Source organism: Pimephales promelas, chromosome 9 (assembly GCF_988280905.1).
Source record: "Pimephales promelas chromosome 9, fPimPro1.hap1.1, whole genome shotgun sequence".
In the NCBI taxonomy this organism is placed as follows: Eukaryota; Metazoa; Chordata; class Actinopteri; order Cypriniformes; family Leuciscidae; genus Pimephales; species Pimephales promelas.
Genome location: NC_142777.1, coordinates 37232064 through 37253566, shown reverse-complemented (window position 1 = coordinate 37253566; position 21503 = coordinate 37232064). Strand labels below are relative to the sequence as shown.

Below are 21503 nucleotides of genomic sequence, written 5' to 3'. Positions count from 1 at the left end.
TAGCGGCCTCTAGCGGTGATGTTTCAGAATGCAACAAGAGTGCTAGTGCTCGTGCTAGATCTCAAGAGCGAGCATTCACTAACTTTCAACGCAACGGCGAAATAATCACACAACATGCTGGAAACTAATGTAAACTCCCACTGCAGGTACATTAATAGCCTACTTTTATCAGCTTGACGTTGAACTATGTTATAAGCCAACTGTTTTCGTGTATCTTTCACAATCAGCAATGTCAACACAGGTGAATGTATAATATATGATAACGAAAACGGTTATTGATCGTAGAACATTACTGTACAGAACGTGTCTGGGAATGTGTATTATAAACAATATGATAGTAGTGGGATGAGTGACGTTAGTCAGTAGATCTAGTAAATAAAATAAGTTGCATCCTAAAGCACAGACTTTTTGTTATCCTGGAACATTCTTTTGTATTCATGTCATGTTTCATGTAGTTTACCTTGCTATTTCACTAGAGTTTACTATGTTGGTCCGCGTTTTCGTCCGGATTCACGTTTTGCCTGACGAGCTTGGGCAGATAACTTTTTTTGTTTTTTATATTTATGTGGAGTTTGTGTTGGAGTCTGTGTTGTGCTGGAGGCAGGACGTTTTGGGCTGTTATCAGACTCCATGTCGTCAGCTGAAGTGCCGTGCCGTTGGTCGCATGGTTGATCGTATACAGACATGGTTGACTGGAAGGATAGAGAGGCTCGGGAGCGCGCATGCACGTCACATCTGATGGATTTCGTAGGACCTCACTTATAAATATGAATATTGGCCTTCAGAGGTAATGGGAAAACTCGAAAAGTGGATCATTGCAATTTGTGAATACAACCCCTTCAAACACAAGCAATACATTTTATAAAAGAACCTTTAAAATACTTTAGTATTTATAATATAGTAAGTCACAACATGAGGATGACCTACTGCAACCCTTGAGACACTGACTGAACTCTAAACCGCACTCAATTTCTGCCATTCAAGAAAGTTGGTAGGCTGGTTTAAGGTGGATGTAACTGGTTTAAGCTGGTCAAGCTGGTTTCCCAGCCTTGCCGTCTAATGAAGTGGTGAACCCCCTCTAAAACCGGCCTGCCAAGCCAGCTATGACTAGATTGAAAGACCACGGCCACGTGTATAAAACGTCTCAAAAAATGCTCTTAAAAATAGGTTTAAGCTTTGACCTAAATGCTTTAAAATACTGTTACCTTAAAGAGCTGTTTTATATTTATTTTGTTGGTATAAATTAATGTATTTGGGTTGATTCAGCGATATTAAATCATATTAATTTAGATGTAATCACCATTTACACCACTCTAAAAAAATGCTTGGTTGTTTTAACCCAACTTTAGGTCAAATATGCACAAACCCAGCCATTGGGTTAGATTTTTAAATTACATTTTTAACTCAATGTTTGAGTTTGTCCATATTTGACCCAAAATTGGGTTAAAACACATCATTTTTTAGATTGTAAAAGTAGGACTTGTTGAAGAGTAGAAGCTAAAAGCGAAGACAGACTTGAGTATATGAATATAAAAAGTATGTCCTATATAGTATGGAAATGAGTAGTTTAATTGAAATCCAGATGTACTACATCCACCATGTTGTCATTATCATGTCCAAATCCTCTCCCGTGGCCTCATGGGATAGTGAAGTGTCCATCATATACACACTTCAGAATCCCACCGGAAGTAGTCGGTCATCCGTGGACTGACGTACTGTGTATTCGTACATACTACTCTGTTGGGCTACTGTTTTTGGCCTACTATATAGTTGGGAAGTGTTGTATTTCGTCGCAGTGAGACTGACAATAATCTCTGTCCTCAAACTCTGAATCAGACAAGCGACTTGCGTTTTGCTGCATGGTTTGATGTTCACTTGTAAAGTCAATGAACTGCCATACAGTAGAGGCCAATAGTGTTGACCGGCCTAGTTGATGTTCACCCTTTATTTAAATATTTATAAAAATGTGTCAATGGAGTGTGTTAGAGTTTTTCTTCCTTCGCACCTGACAATCGTCTACAATCGACGTCCCCGTTCTTTTATATTAATTATACTCTAGCATTTATACTTTTTTCATCAGGATACATAACAGTAAGATCAACGTGACTAAGCTCATGTCACTTTCTTTCAATATGATTGGTTTAATCTGTGCAAGAACAAGCCTATCTTAACCCTAGAAGAAAAAAGGTCAAAAGGTTAGAAGTTCAGTTGATTTACTTAATATGAGACTATTCTAGACAGTATATTTTTTGATATTGTCTGGTCAGCATCTCAGAATTTTCTTTGGATGCCAAAAAATTTTGTGTTCGAATTTTTGGCCTAACGCAGGTTTAGATGTTGTTAGTTTAAAATGCATTTTACTATCTTATCTATTAAAAATACATCACAGGAGTCTAGGATAACCAATGAAATTATGAAAACAGATTATGTTGTAGTCAATGTATGCTTTTTCCTGTGAGCTTTTTATTTTTCTATGCATTTTTAATGCTTTAAAAAACAAACAAAAAATAACCTGTAGCTGCACTTTGGCTTTTTTGCCAAATAATTTTGTCAGATAAATACCTTAACCAAGTTTAGTGCTTAGTTTAGTCTAACAGTGAGTCAATAAACAAAAAAAACCTATCCTAACGAAAAAGAAATGACTTCTCAGCCTCTCAGATGTGGTTCATGTTTCTCCAATAGAGGGCGCTCTCTTCTCTATGAAGATCCTAAATGACTTACATTTCACTGAATGAAGTTGAGGCGGTTCAATGCTTTTATACTATGCTATCAATTGTTCATCTAAAGCAACATTGAACACATCCATCCATCCACGATATTAATTTACTTTTTTAGTTAATATTATTTTATATATATATATATATATCGTTTTTTGCATATCCGCTACATAAACAAAACTTTGTTTAAAATAAAACTGAAATTCTGAAATAGATACAAAATTATCCTGAAATTAAATAAATGATCTGAATGATCTTTAAAGGGGTCAAATAATGGTATGTGCACTTTTTCAAGTTGATTGTACTGAAATGTGTGTTGGAAGAGCCTGTACACACAACCATTATATAATGATAAACCGTGTGACGTCACTAAATTGGAAGCCCCTCCCACGATTGTTGATTGACAGCAGCGTTTAAACACATCCCCGCCCTGAGCGAGCGGTCATCATAGTCCACTATTGTTGATACGCTGAAGCAGAACGGCGTTTAAGCGACTGTGTTGTTCTGTTCTCGGGTGTAATATCGAACGCAGAGTCATTTTGATGTTCCTAAATCCGAACCGCTGAGTTTTTCCCGAATGTTCGTGTTTGCGCGAATCATTTCTCACCATCGAACTTCTTCGGGCCGTCATCTTGTTCCGGTGCGACTCCGGTTCAAATGTGTCCACAGAGACTCTCTCTCCAAAATAAACCCTCAACTGTTGTCAAGGCAACACTCTGCCCCACAGAACAGAGGGGCGGAGTCAACAAAGCTCATTATCATTTAAAGACACATGCACTGAAAAACAGAGCTGTTTTTGACCAGGTAAAATAAGTGTTTTCTTACAATACTAATCAGAATTTTTAATTAAAGTATATTACAAACTTTTCATTTAGACCCTAAAGAATGAAATTAACTTGAATATGAATATGGCATTATATGACCCCTTTAAACCAGGTTTACAAGATAAATGCCTTTTAGATGCAGTTTGTGCTAAATCAAGAGTGCAATTTGAACAGGTTGGTCCTCATGAAACATCTGCTTGTTAGCAAACTTTAACTAGTAGTATATGTCTATTTCACAAAAAACCGGCATGAAATGTTGCTGAGCTTTAGGTTCAGTTTTTCGTTACTAAACACTTTTGAAATAGAGAGAATTCAATAACGATCACAGTCATGATGTAAACATAAAGAAATATTTTAATGTCAAATAAATATCATCCAGAAAATACATGCATCTCATTGTGAGACATAATAAGTGTGAACATGATCTAAACGAGTGGTTTTCCTGACAAAGATTAAGAAGCGTACTTAATAAAGTGAAAGATCGTATCGTTAATCTTCAGCAGGGAAACACCCAACGGCTTCTTTCAGGGAACAGGACAGCAGTGCTGAGATCTCACCACAAAGGTCGCGGTAAAACAAAGACAACATTTTACATTGTAAAAGAATTAAAGTCGATAACGTCAGCCGGCCTGGTCCTAAAACACCCGAACAGTCCTTTCACAGATCTCCCAGCTCAAATAAACTATAAAATGCTCAATAAATAATCAATAAATAGGATAGCAGGAGCAGACTCCTCTCTGCCGTGGGTAGTGTCATTGGCTCTTCACATGTCTCGTCTCTACGCTTGACTGGCATAGATCTAGAAGGAGGAAAGTAGGTCGTTACACAGTGCTCGTTATCTCTGTTTGTGCTTTCTGAGGATCTTTTCCATCCAACCAACAGTTAAAGAGAAGCACAGCTTGGCCAGTGGACCAATCTAACAAAAACTTGCAACTTTTGTTGGTATAAATGAATGTTTTTGTGTCCATTCAGCAATATTAAATAATATTTACACTTTGGGACACTTTACAATAAACTTACAATGTATTTGTTACACTGTAAAAATGAATATGCTTTATCTAATCAATATAATTGTGGCAACAGATTACATGTAATATTATTAATTAAATTTAACAAATTAGAATTGAGTAATACTTAATCAAAGTTAACCTTTAAAAATTAGTATCTCACTAACAGTCAAAGATTAATTAAGAACTCTTTATTTTATATTGGCAACATTGATGTTAATAAGCAGAATTTTAAAACAAACACCGATCATCATAATGGCGACTTCAGTTTATGTTTTTTTGGTTGTTGTTGTAAGTTTAACTTATTTTAAATGGTTAACTTTTAATTATTACTCAATTCTAATTCATAATATTGCTTGTAATCTGTTGCCACAATGTTTTTGATTAGATAAAGCATATTCATTTTTACAGTGTAGAGTACTGATAAATCTTTGTTAATGTTAGTTAATAAAAATCCATTCATTGTTCATGTGGGCATTACCTAATGTTAACAAATACAACCTTTGATTTTAATAACGTATTAGTAAATGTTGAAATTAATATTAGCTAAGATTAATAAATGCTGCTTGTTTATTCTTTAGTTCATGTTAGCTAAGGTAATGAACCATAGTGTAAAGTGTTAGCGTTAACTTAGATGCTAGATCACCATTTTTGTCAGTCTGTACGCTCTAAACAAAGCTGGGTTGTTTCAACCCAAATTTGGGTCAAATATGGACAAACCGAAATGTTGGGTTAAAAGTGTCATAACCCAACTTTAACTTTCACTTTATACATTTTTTAATTACATTTTTAACCCAAACATTTGGGTTTGTCCATATTTGACCCAAATTTGGGTTGAAACAACCCAATAGTGTAATAAAGTGTGATTGTTTTGAACTCACCTTTTGTAGAAGAGTTCGAAAGTTCTGCACAAACGTTTTGCTGTCAACCTCGCTGTACGACGATTCGCACTGAGCTTTCTGAAACAGAACATCACACACGTCAGAACTGCAATCATATTTCACTTTCACCATGTAAACTCTTACAAATAAAGGTTCCTAAAGGGCGTTTAGCTCCGTTTTTGACTCTCCAAAGAACATTTCAGTGAGCAGTTCTTATCACTCTAAAAAGGCTGGGTTGTTTCAACCCAACTTTGGGTCAAATATGGACAAACCCAAACGTTGGGTTAAAAATGTAATTTCAACTTTCGCTTTCAACTTTACATTTTTTAATCACATTTTTAACCCAACATTTGGGTTTGTCCATATTTGACCCAAATTTGGATTGAAACAACCCAGCATTGTTTAGAGTGTGGACACTGTAAAATAAAGTGTTTGAGCATACACACTAAAAAATGCTGGGTTGTTTTAACCCAATATTGGGTCAAATATGGACAAACTCAAACATTGGGTTAAAAATGTAATTTAAAAAATGTCCATATTTGACCCAAATTTGGGTTGAAACAAGAGTGTGGACATTGTAGAATAAAGTGTTTGAGCTTAAACTAAAAAATGCTGGGTAGTTTCAACCCAACCTTGTATCAAATATGGACAAACCCAAACGTTGGGTTAAAAATGTAATTAAAAAATGTGACCCATTGGCTGGGTTTGACCATATTTGACCCAAAGTTGGGCTAAAACAACCCAGTAATTATTTTTAGAGTGTATAGGAAACTATTTTTGTCTTAGTGTGAAGAACATTTTTCCACTGTAAAGAAGCTTTAGTGGAATGGAAAGTTTCCATGGATGTTAACGGTTCTTCACGGAACCATCGACGCCGATTAGAACCTTTATTTTTAAGAGTGTAGGAAATGTTGATTCGCAGCAGTTGTGTTGCTTTGTTTCTCACCTGTGTCTCTTCCTTTCCGCACCTGTGCAACCCGTTCGACTGTGAAAATAAAGACCAATGAATGAATGGATAAATCAGCACTTCTCATTTCTGAGGCGAATGTGTTTAAAACCAGAACAATGAGCAGAACGCGTAATAAACACACACTCACAATGATGTTTTTTCTAAGCTCCCTGGAGATTTTCCCCCCGATCTTTATGAGTTTCGCATCGGTGATCGGCAGCCGGGTCACGTTATGCCTAAAAGACTCCAGTGCAGGTTCAATGCAGCAGTCCTGTCCAAACAAACACACAACCGTTTAACACAAATGCACTTTTACATTTATTTGTATACTTTGAGTTCAGATGGAATGGATTTTTACACTCTAAAAATTGCTAAGGTGTTTTAACCCAACAATTGGGTTAAATTTTTTTATTAAATTTTTAACCCAACATTTGGGTTTGTCCCTAAAACATCCCACCATTTTTAGAGTGTAGGCAAACCCTGTATGAAAGACTCGAGGAATGGGATTGGTTTTCTGAAACTAGCCAACAATGATCTCTCTCTCTCTCTCTCTCTCTCTCTCTCTCTCTCTCTCTCTCTCTCTCTCTCTCTCTCTCTCTCTCTCTCTCTCTCTCTCTCTCTCTCTCTCTCTCTCTCTCTCTCTCTCTCTCTCTCTTCCTGTTGGTATTGCATGCAGACATCTATACATCTTGACTCCAAATTTCCCTTGTGCTCATTAAGCAGTTTTCACAGAAACTACGAGGAAACTCTTTCTTTCCACACTGAACCCAGAACGCTTTCTGCTCGAGAGTGAACAGAAACTGCCACTTTCGTTATTGAGAAGTCATTACAAAACGAATGTTACTGTAAAAAAAAAAATGGAAAAATGCTGGGTTGTTTTAACCCAATTTTGGGTCAAATATGGACATTTTTAAATGACATTTTTAACCCAATGTTTGAGTTTGTCCATATTTGACCCGATATTGGGTTAAAACAACCCAGCATTTTTTAGAGTGCAATAACAATAATAATGAAACGCTTCAGATTTATCATGGGTTCATTTTAATGGATTTGGACTGTTTTATTTTTTATTTTAAGCACATTTCATAAATAAACAGCTCGTTAACATATTTAATCCCGAGGGAAAAAATGAAACAAGCAAAGTATTGTGCAATCACTTTAGAACCCTAGAGTTCTATTCAGAACCCCAATGTGAGACGTGTAGACGGTTTAACTGTGAAACGGACACATCAGGGTTACACTCTAAACAATGCTGGGTTGTTTTAACCCAAAATTGGGTAAAATATGGACAAACCCAAATGCTGGGTTAAAAATGTAATTTAAAATTTTAACCCAACTTCAAGTTTAACTATCAACTGTATATTTTTAATTGCATTTTTAACCCAACTTTTTGGTTTGTCCATATTTGACCCAAATTTGGGTTCAGTGTAGCCTACACTTTATTTTAAGGTGTCATTGTTACAGTGTAATTATATATTTAAGTACTAAGGGTTGGAGTAGGATTAGGATTTGGTTGAGGGTTAGTTGCATGTAATTATGCATAATTTAATGGTAAGTACAAGTACATATGCACTCTAAACAATGCTGGGTTGTTTTAACCCAAAAATTGGGTAAAATATGGACAAACCCAAATGTTGGGTTAAAAATATAATTTCAACTTTCACTTTAAACTGTACATTTTTTAATCCAACATTTGGGTTTGTCCATATTTGACCCAAATTTTGGGTTAAAGCAAGCCACCATGTTTTAGAGTGTGGACACTGTAAAATAAAGTGTTTGAGCATATCATCTCTACTCTCACTGTCATATATTACTCATCAGATTTCTTCTAAATGAAGCACACTTTCTCCTGACCGACTTTAATCTAAAAAAGAAACGATTTCAAATCGAGAGGGTGTTTGCCAAGAAAAGCATGACTAAAAGTTGTTATTTCTGTCTCAGCAAACTGGATTCGTTGAAATGTTGTTCATCAACCCACTCGTTCTGAACGCGTTTGAAAATCAATTAGCCTGGATGGCGTCGAAGTGAAACCCGCTGCGTGTAAGGTGGGCTGTATAATGACAGGAGCGTCTTTATATCGAATCACTGAGTCATGCACAAACCGCCGAGCCTGATTTATGAGCAGGCATAAAAACAGAGCAGGAGACAAGAAAACCATCGTCTTACCTTCAAATCATTGGTGCTGGGTGAGTTGATCAAAGTTGTGCTTTTGCCCTTTTTTTTAGAGAAAAGAAGAAGAAAATCAGACTCAAAAACGTGTAAAAGGATCCCAGCCGTAGATCTTTGGAAATCAACTTACCATTCCTCGGTTAATCTTCTCGAGGTCATTCATAACTTTGCCGAGCGTCAGTACCATCGGCGACTCGTCAGCCTGCGAAACGATCCAACACGCCACTGCGAACAGAACACACACGGACGCTTTCATGTTTAATCTGCGACGCTTCTTCTCTAAAGCTAGTTGGATGGATGTCCTTCATACTGTCTGCAGGTACACAATCACCTTTATATAAGAATCCTTGAGGACCCAGGAAAACCGCTTCTCTGTGGAGATTGGAAAGTCAATTTTTACAATCAGTGATTTAGTTTTTCTTTTCCACTGGCCTTCGTCATGACTGTCAGTTGACAAAGATGTAATCGAGAGGCGCGTGTGCGCGGGGGTGTACAGATGCAGTGTGTGTGTGTATGTGAACCTGACCCAGACTTTCTGCACACTTTGCAGGAAACTACAAAATGCTGTCAGTTCCTCTTCTCATTCTGAATCAGCATCCGAAACGTGTGTGTGTGTGTGTGTGTGTGTGTGTGAGAGAGAGCGGCTATAGGTGCGGCATCATTAAACACAAGTGGATATAACAAAGGTGCTTTTTACTTTGCGGCTTCCCACACAAACCATGTTGATTATAGACAAAAACAGGAAGCTTAATGTATTTTTCTTCATCTTATGAGATAAGAATAACCCTGGAAATGAAATATTTGCACCCAAACCCTGAAGGGGTTAAATTACGTATCGGTAACTAAAATTAAAACCGTAAAAAACAAACAAAAAAAAGTTTTCGTAACTTGAAATCAAATAAATTATATATATATAAATAAAATAAAACATTGCTAATCACTTCTCAGTTTCATTTAGTTGATGTTTTAAGTAGGGCTGTGTCAAACGATTAATCACATTCAAAATAAAAGTTTGTGTTTACATAGTATATGTATATATATATAAATACACACACATGCATGTATATATTTAAGAAATATTTGCATGTATATAATTTATGCAAAATTAATATTATACATAAATATAAATATTTGTTATAATAACACATTTTTCTTAAATATATACATGCAGATGTGTGTATTTTATATAACCAAAATAATTATACACACTACACACACATGTATTATGTAAACACAAACTTTTATTTTGGATGTGATTAATCGCGATTAATCGTTTCACAGCCCTAGTTCTAAGATAATTATTAGTTAAAAATAAAAAAAAAAGACTAAAAATCACACTTTAAGTAAAATAAAAAATATATACAATATGACAATTAAAAAATGTTTTAGTTTAGGGTCCAATTCTCATTAACTAGTTGCTTATTAGCATGCATATTACTATTGACTGTTTATTAATGCCATATTCTGCATGATCATATTCTACATCCCTAAATCCAACTATTAATAAGCAGTAATTAGGAGTTTACTGAGGAGAAAGTCGCAGTTACACTTAAAAAATGCTGGGTTATTTTAACCCAAATGTTGGGTTAAAAAATGCAATTTAAAAAAAAATACATTTTTAACCCAATATTTGGGTTTGTCCATATTTTACCCAAATTTAGGTTAAAACAACCCAGCATTGTTTATAGTGTGATAGTTAATAGTGAGAATTGGACCCATAACTAAAGTGTGACCGAATGGTATTACTTCTTTGTGAAATGTCAAAATTCTGAATTTTTTGTGAAATGTACCAGTGGTGAAGTGAAAATTGTTTTCAGTGTAATCTAATCTCAATGACACTTAAGCGACACGGCTTGTGGCTTCAGTTCCGCCGTGTCACGACACACTTTGAGATACGCGATCACCCAACATCGTAGAACAGGAAATGAGCTCACAGTGGGCCTCTGAAAGAAGCCCTACGCCAGCCAATCACAGGCCTCGCTCGACAGGAAGTGGTGCGTGTCATAGCATAGTGTCACCGCGACAGGGGAAGGCCCTGGTGACCCCCGGACAGGACAGGTTCGCGCTGGGGATTCCTCCCTTCACCAGGATCATGGAAGCAATTTGTGCTCGAGGGTGAAAGCTGCATGATTTGAAACTTTCCTCCGTCAGTCATGTCTAGATCTGAATGGTTTCCCTCGACCTGGAAAGCACAATGAGTGTGTGGGTTTATGTGTGAGTGTGTGGGAGGGGGTCTAGCGGTGGCATCCATATCATGACATACATACAACATGCAAAAGTTCACTGATACAGATCTGTGTTTTTCGATGACGAAAATCCGTCCAAAAGATGTCGAGAGTGAGGCGCGATGGAAAAGCATGAAATATTTTCATGTTTATTTTTTGATCGGAACAGTTTATTAAGCCTCATATATATATATATATATATATGAAGAGTTCAGATGCAAAAGCCTCCAAGTGCCATTTGAAATTTTCTTCTAGAATGGTCATTTTTATCAAGCTTGTATATTTAAGTTCAGTGATTTCACTAAAATTGCAATGATAATTACCTATTAATTGTTATTTAAGAGAAATTACTGAACTTAAATATACAAGCTTGATAAAAATGACCATTCTAGAAGAAAATTTCAAATGGCACTTGGAGGCTTTTGCATCTGAACTCTTCATATATATATATATATATATATGAGGCTTAATAAACTGTTTCGATCAAAAAATAAACATGAAAATATTTCATGCTTTTCCATCGCGCCTCACTCTCGACATCTTTTGGATGGATTTTATATTATATTATATATATTATTATATTATATATATATTTATATATGTATGTTATGAAATATGTATGTATATATGTATGTATGTGTATATATATATATATGTATATATGAAGAGTTCAGATGCAAAAGCCTCTAAATGCCATTTGAAATTTTCTTCTTTAATGATGATTTTGAGTTCAGTAATTTCACTTAAATGGCAATGATAATTACCTATTAATTGTTATTGAAGTGAAATTACTGAACTTAAATATACAAATTTGATAAAAATCATCATTAAAGAAGAAAATTTCAAATGGAATTTAGAGGCTTTTGCATCTGAACTCTTCATATATATGTATGTATATATATGTGTATGTATATATATGTGTATGTATATATATATATATATATATATATCTGGTGGATCTGCTGATATTTCTAAAGACAAAACATTGTAATATGAAATTCTGATGCTTGTTATGCAAATAAATGAGACTTTCATCATCATCATCATCATCAAACTTTTATTACAGACTCAAGGTCCAAATCCTTTCTCACAACTATACATAAATACACATCCACAAATGCACATACCCACACACATACACTCTAAAAATTGCTGGGTTGTTTTAACCCAACTTTGGGTCAAATATGGACAAACCCAGCGATTGGGTTAAATGTTGGGTTAAAAATGTACAGTTGAAAGTGAAAGTTGAAGTTGGGTTAAAATTTGAAATTACATTTTTAACCCAACATTTGGATTTGTTCATATTTGACCCAAAGTTGGGTTAAAACAACCCAGCATTTTTAGAGTGTAACACCACTTAAAATGCATATCTGTTGTCTCGATATCTCTCAATAATGTCTTAGTAAGATGATATTTAAAAGCTTAGTTTTATAATCAAGGCTCTGTAGTTTTATGTTTTGCACTACAACGATGATTACACTCTAAACAATGCTGGGTTGTTTTAGCCCAAATTTGGGTAAATCATGGACGAACCCAAATGTTGGGTTAAAAATGTCATTTAAAAATTTGAACCCAACTTCAACTTTCGCTTTCAACTGTACATTTTTTAAATTACATTTTTAACCCAACATTTGGGTTTGTCCATATTTGACCCAAAGTTGGGTTGAAATAATAGTGTAAGAGATGACCAAAAAAATCTGATGAGCATATTTGATACATGATTTAAAAAAGAAAAAGATAATCGAGTTGCTTCAGTCCAGAAAGTTTTCATCTTGAAATATTATTTTATTATTATTATTATTTATTATTATTTATCTTGAAATAACAATATTAATTTATGCTTATTTACTTAATAAAATCAGTAAAGATTTCACAGATTTGAAGCAGGAGCCGAAGTTGCACATTTGTAGAATTATACTAAAATACTTTCTAAAAACAGTTTTCATCAGATGACTGGACTGTAGGAGATTGTGGTTTATCATGTTGATCATTTAAATAATTTTAGGCTTTATAAAGTTAAACATGTTAAATAGTCCCCAGTAGTCAATAACTGTATCCCTTAAAACTCATCTTTGATCACCAAAATGACTTTTTCCTTATGTATTAAAATATATTGAACGTAACTCGACACCCTCGCCTCATTTAGTATGCACGGTGCTATGAATATGCAAACGAGCCCCGCCTCCTCTCACTCAGCTCAGAAATCCACTCGTTGACGATCACATGTTGATCTGATAGGTAGTTCAGTAATTAATATGATTAGCCTTTTGCTTGACTACGTTATAATAAAAATGTGTTGCTAATGTTACACAAACCATGTGGCATCATAATAAAACACCACAGACACAAAGAAAAGGTCTTTAAATAGAGCGGTGAGGGCAACATGTTTGTGGCAGCATAATCATATTAGCTGTAATATTACATTAAAAAAATCAAATGTAGTATTTTATGAATGAGAGACATTCACGTTGTGTGGATTGTGTAGGCCTGGAAATGAACATAAAATCAAAAGTGACCCAGTTTACGTCTTTAATAACTGTTCCTTTTCATTATCAGTTTTTGTCACCGGTGATTTTAATCACTGCAGAATTTCTGACGGATACGATCAAATCCTGTCCTACTTTCCCTCCCCTTGTTGAATATTCTTTGTCTTGGCACAACGCCACTTTCCAGAAGAGCTTATGAATGTTGTTTGTTTCATGTTGACTTTACAGATGTTGAGATACAGATCAGTGTTATCTGTGGCTGATGTGTAAAACGCAAGAAAATACTGGAGGCATGAGAAGTAATGATTCACAATAAAAATTTTAGATATTATATTATAAGAGTCTGGAATGATGATGTTTATTCATCTGCAGTACCTTTTGTTCTAGAATAAAGGACGCAACATAAAAACTTTGAAGGTTATTTTGAGGGAAAAAGCCAATGAAGCAATATTTATTGGGTTTTAGGTTAGAATAGAATTGGGGACTTTACCTCAGGAGCCGACAGCACAAAATAACAAACTAAAAGAGTAATATATAGAGACCTCTTACTGCCCTAAAATAAAATACAAAATAAAAAGCACAAAATAAAAGGCAAGAAAATACAATTACTTCCCAAACTCCCTAATCCAAAACAGGCAATAAAGATCAACAAAAAAAGCTGGCGTCATATATATATATATATATATATATATATATATATATATATATATATATAATAAAGCAAACAAAACAGTGCAGGGATAATCTGAAATCTTAGTCATTAAACTGTTTTACAAACAGATTGATTTTTCTTAGGTATATCAACACATTCACATTTGTCTGTTATATATATAAATACACACACAGTATATTAATATCTCAATAACATAACTATTTATATTTTGTTTATTGATTAATATGCATGCAAATCTACAATAACCAGAAAAATGCTATAAAATTAATTAATTTAGGGTCTCATGACACTGTATTTCAGAAATATTTCATGTTAACTGGTGATAGATAGATAGATAGATAGATAGATAGATAGATAGATAGATAGATAGATAGACAGACAGACAGACAGACAGACAGACAGACAGACAGACAGACAGACAGACAGACAGACAGACAGACAGACAGACAGACAGACAGATAGATAGATAGATAGATAGATAGATAGATAGATAGATGGATGGATGGTGAGATAGATAGATAGATAGATAGATAGATAGATAGATAGATAGATAGATAGATAGATAGATAGATAGATAGATAGATAGATAGATAGATAGATAGATAGATAGATAGATAGATAGATAGATAGATAGATAGATAGATAGATAGATGGATGGATGGATGGATGGTGAGATAGATGGATAGATAGATAGATAGATAGATAGATAGATAGATAGATAGATAGATAGATAGATAGATAGATAGATGGACAGACAGACAGATGATGGATAGATAGATAGATAGATAGATAGATAGATAGATAGATAGATAGATAGATAGATAGATAGATAGATAGATAGATAGATAGAGAGATAGATAGATGATAGATAGATGGATAGATAGATAGACAGACAGAGATGATGGATAGATTGATAGACAGAGAGATAGACAGAGAGATAGATAGAGAGATAGATAGATAGACAGAGAGATGATAGATAGATAGATAGATAGATAGATAGATAGATAGATAGATAGATAGATAGATAGATAGATAGATAGATAGATAGATAGATGGATGGATGGATGGATAGATAGATAGATAGATAGATAGATAGATAGATAGACAGAGAGATAGATAGAGAGATAGATAGATAGACAGAGAGATGATAGATAGATAGAAAGAGAGATAGATAGAGAGATAGATAGATAGACAGAGAGATGATAGATAGATAGACAGATAGATAGACAGAGAGATAGATAGATAGACAGAGAGATGATGGATTGATAAATAGATGGATAGATAGATAGATGTACAGATTTTCATTTTCATTCTGTTTTTGTCTTTGTTTCAGTTTTGTCTCGTTCTTTTTTGCAAAACAAATAGTACATTGTTTTCAATATGCAGACCTTTTCTTTTACTATTCATTTGGGATGACTAACATCACAAAAGTCCCAAATTCATATACAATATTAGCATAAAAAATATTGCGATGAGGTGGAAAAGTGTCTGAGGCAAGATGACAGAAAGGTAATGCTCAATAAGATCCTTAAAAGGTAATGCTCAATATTTCCATACAAGCAAAATGTGCCTTTATGTATTTCGACTTAATCGACCGCAACACAAAATCTGACACAAACTTGACATGCAGGCAAATTGCAAAATGACCTTTTTATTAGTTCCCACAGTAGTTTCAGATTATCAAACTTACAATATCAATTATGGTATAGCAATATCACTTGTATACCTATTTTTTAGTTTGATAGATATCAAACTAAAAAAACGTTGATCAAAGATAAGAGATAGATAGATAGACAGGCAGATGATGGATAGATATATAGAAGATGGGTAGATGGACAGATAGACAGACAGACAGACAGACAGATATAGAGATAGATTATGGATGGATGTACAGATTTTCATTCTGTTTCTTGTCTTGTTTCAGTTCTGTGTTTAACTTCAGTCTCGTTCTTTTTTGCAAAAACAAATGTTCAATGTTTTCAATGTTCAACCTTTTTTTCTTTTACTATTCATTTGGGATGACTACCGTCACAAATGTTCCAAATTCATATACAATATTTGCATACAAAAATATTGCCATGCAGTGGAAAAGTGTCTGAGGCAAGATGACAGAAAGAGATTGAGAGGAGATTTTGTTTTCCTTAAAAGGTAATGCTCAATATTTCCACACAAGGAAAATGCGCCTTTATGTATTTCGACAGTTAATCGACCGCAACACAAAATCTGACACAAACTTGACATGCAGGCAAATTGCAAAATGACCTTTTTATTAGTTCCCACAGTAGTTTCACATTAAAAAGTTGAATTTATAAAATTAAAAAAAGGTGTGATTGCAAAAAAATCAAAAATCTTTGCTTGAATGTGGGAAAGCCCCTAATGTAGATCAAAGATAACCTAACGCTAAAATAGAGAGAATATTTCAAGTTATGAGTCAGTTTCTGTTGCCATATTTCCATCAAAAGATGAGACCAAGCTAAATTCTGCACAGAATTCTTACTCACTGTTTTTCTGTTAAAACAAGGCCGTGAACCACATCGTTTGAATACCAGAGCCTGCATTAAAACAGGCGAAACTAGTCTTTAAGTCAGAGCCAAGTTCCTTAAATCCTCAGGTGTTTTTGTCATATTTGAGTTGTTTGTTGTGTGTAGGAGGTTCACATATGCTGATATTGAGGTGGGTTACAGTGTTAAAATGCCATTCAGCCCACAAAACAAAACAGCTGGTTACAAACAAATTGACTCACGCTTCAATCAGAAATGTTCACAAGACATGTTTTGGAAGTCCAAGTCAAGTCTCAACAGGGGTTATGTCAAGAGTTCAAGTCTCAAGTCTTTGAGTTCTAGTCCAAGTCAAGTCTCAGTTCTTAGAGATAGAGTCCAAGTCAAGTCTCAAGTCTTTGAGTTTGAGTCAAAATCAAGTGTCAAGTCTTTGAGTTTGAGTCCAAGTCAAGTGTCAAGTCTTTGAGTTTTGGTCCAAGTCAAGTCGTAAGTCTTTGAGTTCTAGTCCAAGTCAAGTCTCAAGTCTTTGAGTTTGAGTCGAAGTCAAGTCTCAGGTCTTTGAGTTCTAGTCCAAGTCAAGTCTCAAGTCTTCGAGTTTGGGTCCAAGTCAAGTCTCAAGTCTTTGAGTTTGAGTCCAAGTCAAGTCGTAAGTCTTTGAGTTGTAGTCCAAGTCAAGTCGTAAGTCTTTGAGTTGTAGTCCAAGTCAAGTCGTAAGTCTTTGAGTTGTAGTCCAAGTCAAGTCTCAAGTCTTTGAATTTGAGTCCAAGTCAAGTCTCAAGTCTTAGAGATAGAGTCCAAGTCAAGTCTCAAGTCTTTGAGTTTGAGTCCAAGTCAAGTGTCAAGTCTTTGAGTTTGAGTCCAAGTCAAGTCTCAATTCTTAGAGATAGAGTCCAAGTCAAGTCGTAAGTCTTTGAGTTCTAGTCCAAGTCAAGTCTCAAGTCTTTGAGTTTGAGTCCAAGTCAAGTCTCAAGTCTTTGAATTTCAGTCCAAGTCAAGTCTCAAGTCTATGAATTTGAGTCCAAGTCAAGTCTCAAGTCTTAGAGATAGAGTCAAAATCAAGTGTCAAGTCTTTGAGTTTGAGTCCAAGTCAAGTGTCAAGTCTTTGAGTTTGAGTCCAAGTCAAGTCTCAATTCTTAGAGATAGAGTCCAAGTCAAGTGTCAAGTCTTTGAGTTTGAGTCAAAATCAAGTGTCAAGTCTTTGAGTTTGAGTCCAAGTCAAGTCTCAATTCTTAGAGATAGAGTCCAAGTCAAGTGTCAAGTCTTTGAGTTTGAGTCAAAATCAAGTGTCAAGTCTTTGAGTTTGAGTCCAAGTCAAGTGTCAAGTCTTTGAGTTCTAGTCCAAGTCAAGTCTCAATTCTTAGAGATAGAGTCCAAGTCAAGTGTCAAGTCTTTGAGTTTGAGTCAAAATCAAGTGTCAAGTCTTTGAGTTTGAGTCCAAGTCAAGTGTCAAGTCTTTGAGTTTTGGTCCAAGTCAAGTCGTAAGTCTTTGAGTTCTAGTCCAAGTCAAGTCTCAAGTCTTTGAGTTTGAGTCCAAGTCAAGTCTCAGGTCTTTGAGTTCTAGTCCAAGTCAAGTCTCAAGTCTTCGAGTTTGGGTCCAAGTCAAGTCTCAAGTCTTTGAGTTTGAGTCCAAGTCAAGTCTCAATTCTTAGAGATAGAGTCCAAGTCAAGTCGTAAGTCTTTGAATTTGAGTCCAAGTCAAGTCTCAAGTCTTAGAGATAGAGTCCAAGTCAAGTCTCAAGTCTTTGAGTTTGAGTCCAAGTCAAGTGTCAAGTCTTTGAGTTTGAGTCCAAGTCAAGTCTCAATTCTTAGAGGTAGAGTCCAAGTCAAGTCGTAAGTCTTTGAGTTCTAGTCCAAGTCAAGTCTCAAGTCTTTGAGTTTGAGTCCAAGTCAAGTCTCAAGTCTTTGAATTTCAGTCCAAGTCAAGTCTCAAGTCTATGAATTTGAGTCCAAGTCAAGTCTCAAGTCTTAGAGATAGAGTCAAAATCAAGTGTCAAGTCTTTGAGTTTGAGTCCAAGTCAAGTGTCAAGTCTTTGAGTTTGAGTCCAAGTCAAGTCGTAAGTCTTTGAGTTCTAGTCCAAGTCAAGTCTCAAGTCTTTGAATTTGAGTCCAAGTCAAGTCTCAAGTCTTAGAGATAGAGTCCAAGTCAAGTCTCAAGTCTTTGAGTTTGAGTCCAAGTCAAGTCTCAAGTCTTTGAGTTTGAGTCCAAGTCAAGTCTCAAGCCTTCGAGTTTGGGTCCAAGTCAAGTCGTAAGTCTTTGAGTTCTAGTCCAAGTCAAGTCTCAAGTCTTTAAATTTGAGTCCAAGTCAAGTCTCAAGTCTTTGAGTTTGAGTCCAAGTCAAGTCTCAAGTCTTCGATTTTGGGTCCAAGTCAAGTCTCAAGTCTTTGAGCTTGAGTCCAAGTCAAGTGTCAAGTCTTTGAGTTTGAGTCCAAGTCAAGTCTCAATTCTTTGAGCTCTAGTCCAAGTCTCAGCTCAAGTCCAAGTCAAGTCTGAAGTCTTTGAGCTTGAGTCCAAGTCAATCTCAAGTCTTTGAGCTCGAGTCCAAGTCAAGTCTCAAGTCTTTGAGCTCGAGTCCAAGTCAAGTCTCAAGTCTTTGAGCTTGAGCCCAAGTCAAGTCTCAAGTCTTTGAGTTTGAGTCCAAGTCAAGTCTCAAGCCTTCGAGTTTGGGTCCAAGTCAAGTCGTAAGTCTTTGAGTTCTAGTCCAAGTCAAGTCTCAAGTCTTTGAGTTTGAGTCCAAGTCAAGTCTCAAGTCTTCGAGTTTGGGTCCAAGTCAAGTCGTAAGTCTTTGAGTTCTAGTCCAAGTCAAGTCTCAAGTCTTTGAATTTGAGTCCAAGTCAAGTCTCAAGTCTTTGAGTTTGAGTCCAAGTCAAGTCTCAAGTCTTCGAGTTTGGGTCCAAGTCAAGTCTCAAGTCTTTGAGCTTGAGTCCATGTCAAGTGTCAAGTCTTTGAGTTTGAGTCCAAGTCAAGTCTCAATTCTTTGAGCTCTAGTCCAAGTCTCAGCTCGAGTCCAAGTCAAGTCTGAAGTCTTTGAGCTTGAGTCCAAGTCAATCTCAAGTCTTTGAGCTCGAGTCCAAGTCAAGTCTCAAGTCTTTGAGCTCGAGTCCAAGTCAAGTCTCAAGTCTTTGAGCTTGAGCCCAAGTCAAGTCTCAAGTCTTCGAGTTTGAGTCCAAGTCAAGTCTCAAGTCTTTGAGCTCGAGTCCAAGTCAAGTCTCAAGTCTTTGAGCTCGAGTCCAAGTTAAGTCTCAAGTCTTTGAGTTTGAGTCCCAGTCAAGTCTCATGTCTTTGAGCTTGAGTCCAAGTCAAGTCTCTAGTCATTGAGTTTGAGCCCAAGTCAAGTCTCAAGTCTTTGAGCTTGAGTCCAAGTCAAGTCTCAAGTCTTTGAATTTGAGTCCAAGTCAAGTCTCAAGTCATTGAGTTTGAGCCCAAGTCAAGACTCAAGTCTTCGAGTTTGAGTCCAAGTCAAGTCTCTAGTCTTTGAGTTTGAGCCCAAGTCAAGTCTCAAGTCTTTGAGCTTGAGCCCAAGTCAAGTCTCAAGTCTTCAAGTTTGAGTCCAAGTCAAGTCTCAAGTCTTTGAGCTCGAGCCCAAGTCAAGACTCAAGTCTTCGAGTTTGAGTCCAAGTCAAGTCTCAAGTCTTTGAGTTTGAGCCCAAGTCAAGCATCAAGTCTTTGAGTTTGAGCCCAAGTCAAGTCTCAAGTCTTTGAGCTTGAGCCCAAGTCAAGTCTCAAGTCTTCAAGTTTGAGTCCAAGTCAAGTCTCAAGTCTTTGAGCTCGAGCCCAAGTCAAGACTCAAGTCTTCGAGTTTGAGTCCAAGTCAAGTCTCAAGTCTTTGAATTTGAGTCCAAGTCAAGTCTCAAGTCTTTGAGTTTGAGTCTGAGTCAAGTCTCAAGTCTTTGAGCTCGAGTCCAAGTCAAGTCTCAAGTCTTAGTCTTTAACATCTCTTTCACATTAGCAAGTGACTGACCTATCTGGGTGTGTTTTGAGGTGTCTGAGGAAGTTTGACGTTGTGAATCCGGCATCATTTATCTTGGTGCCACACTCCTTGCATGTTGCTGTTCGCTTTCCACCACTGTTTGTGCACCAAGAATGAAAATAGAAATACATTTACAGTAGATTTAAAAAGCAGTAATTGCATGAAAACAGGTTGACGAGTCTTTAATTTTTGTTATTTTTGGACCAAAATGTATTTTCGATGCTTCAAAACATTGTAACTAACCCACTGATGTCACATGGACTACTTTGATGATGTCTTTATATCCTTTCTGGACGAGGACAGTATACCGTACACACATTTTCAATGGAGGGACAGAAAGCTCTCAGACTAAATCTAAAATATCTTAAACCGTGTCCTGAAGATGAACGGAGGTCTGACGGGCTTGGGACGACATGAGAGAGAGAGTCATTAATGACATTAGCTTCATTTTTGGGTGAACTAACCCTTTAAGTGTGACTCAAGACTCGAGTCCCCATCTCTGCTTAAATGTTTTTGACCGAACAGTTCTGACTTCATGTTCTGAGTCATGTTATGGTTTTAGAAGCTGCTATAAATCAGGAACTTCATGTTTCATCAGTGAGGAACAGAAACTACAACACATAACTGACATACACTACTCAATACCATATATGCATATTTATTAGTGGGTATAGATGGTTATTCAGAACAGGGGAACATTTTTGTACTTTGTTTTTGCATGACAATAATCGACTCATTTGTCACTCTGTTTGTATTCCTTAAATAAACTTAAGCTGAGAACTTCTGAGATATGAATGATCATGTTTTATAAAAATAAACAAAATACACATAATATTCCTCTCTTTAACACACGCACACACACACACACAATCAAAAAGCTCATGATCACATGAAAGAAGAATACATCTACTGTATGAGAAAATCTAATCATCAATGGGCTAAACATGCATTACAGATTCACAATGTATATAGATTGTATATTTCACAAAAGTATTTTATTATTGAATATTTTAAGACAACAGGCCATTCATTTTAACATACTTATCCAGTGTTGCACATCTCTGTAGAAACAGGGTCATAGCGACTTTACTTGAAGGGGTGTGCAT

At 35.8% G+C, this 21503-nt stretch overlaps 1 protein-coding gene across 2 annotated transcripts; it reads right to left on the bottom strand.

The window, feature by feature from the left end:
- Positions 1-3890: 3890 nt before the first annotated feature.
- il21 (interleukin 21) lies at positions 3891-9503 on the bottom strand. 2 transcript variants are annotated; one of them, XM_039655042.2, is made up of 7 exons: positions 8879-9501; positions 8678-8772; positions 8545-8592; positions 6527-6649; positions 6376-6414; positions 5430-5507; positions 3891-4340 (listed from the first exon to the last, which is right to left on the bottom strand). In XM_039655042.2, exons 2-7 carry the CDS (start codon positions 8732-8734, stop codon positions 4320-4322), a joined length of 366 nt encoding a protein of 121 aa, XP_039510976.2. In that variant the 5' UTR covers positions 8735-8772; positions 8879-9501; the 3' UTR covers positions 3891-4319. The 2 variants fall into 2 exon arrangements, with proteins under 2 accessions (XP_039510976.2, XP_039510975.2); XM_039655041.2 differs by having other exon boundaries at positions 8678-9503.
- Between the last annotated feature and the right edge of the window lie 12000 nt (positions 9504-21503).

What these genes read in the sequence shown, in the direction of transcription:
- il21 (XM_039655041.2), bottom strand. Translation starts at nt 8,803, where the DNA reads ATGAAAGCGTCCGTGTGTGTTCTGTTCGCAGTGGCGTGTTGGATCGTT. An exon ending in GCGGAAAGGAAGAGACACAG is followed by an intron (nt 5,508 to 6,375) that starts GTGAGAAACAAA and finishes GTTCTGTTTCAG; the next exon opens with AAAGCTCAGTGCGAATCGTC. An exon ending in TTCGAACTCTTCTACAAAAG is followed by an intron (nt 4,341 to 5,429) that starts GTGAGTTCAAAA and finishes TCCTCCTTCTAG; the next exon opens with ATCTATGCCAGTCAAGCGTA.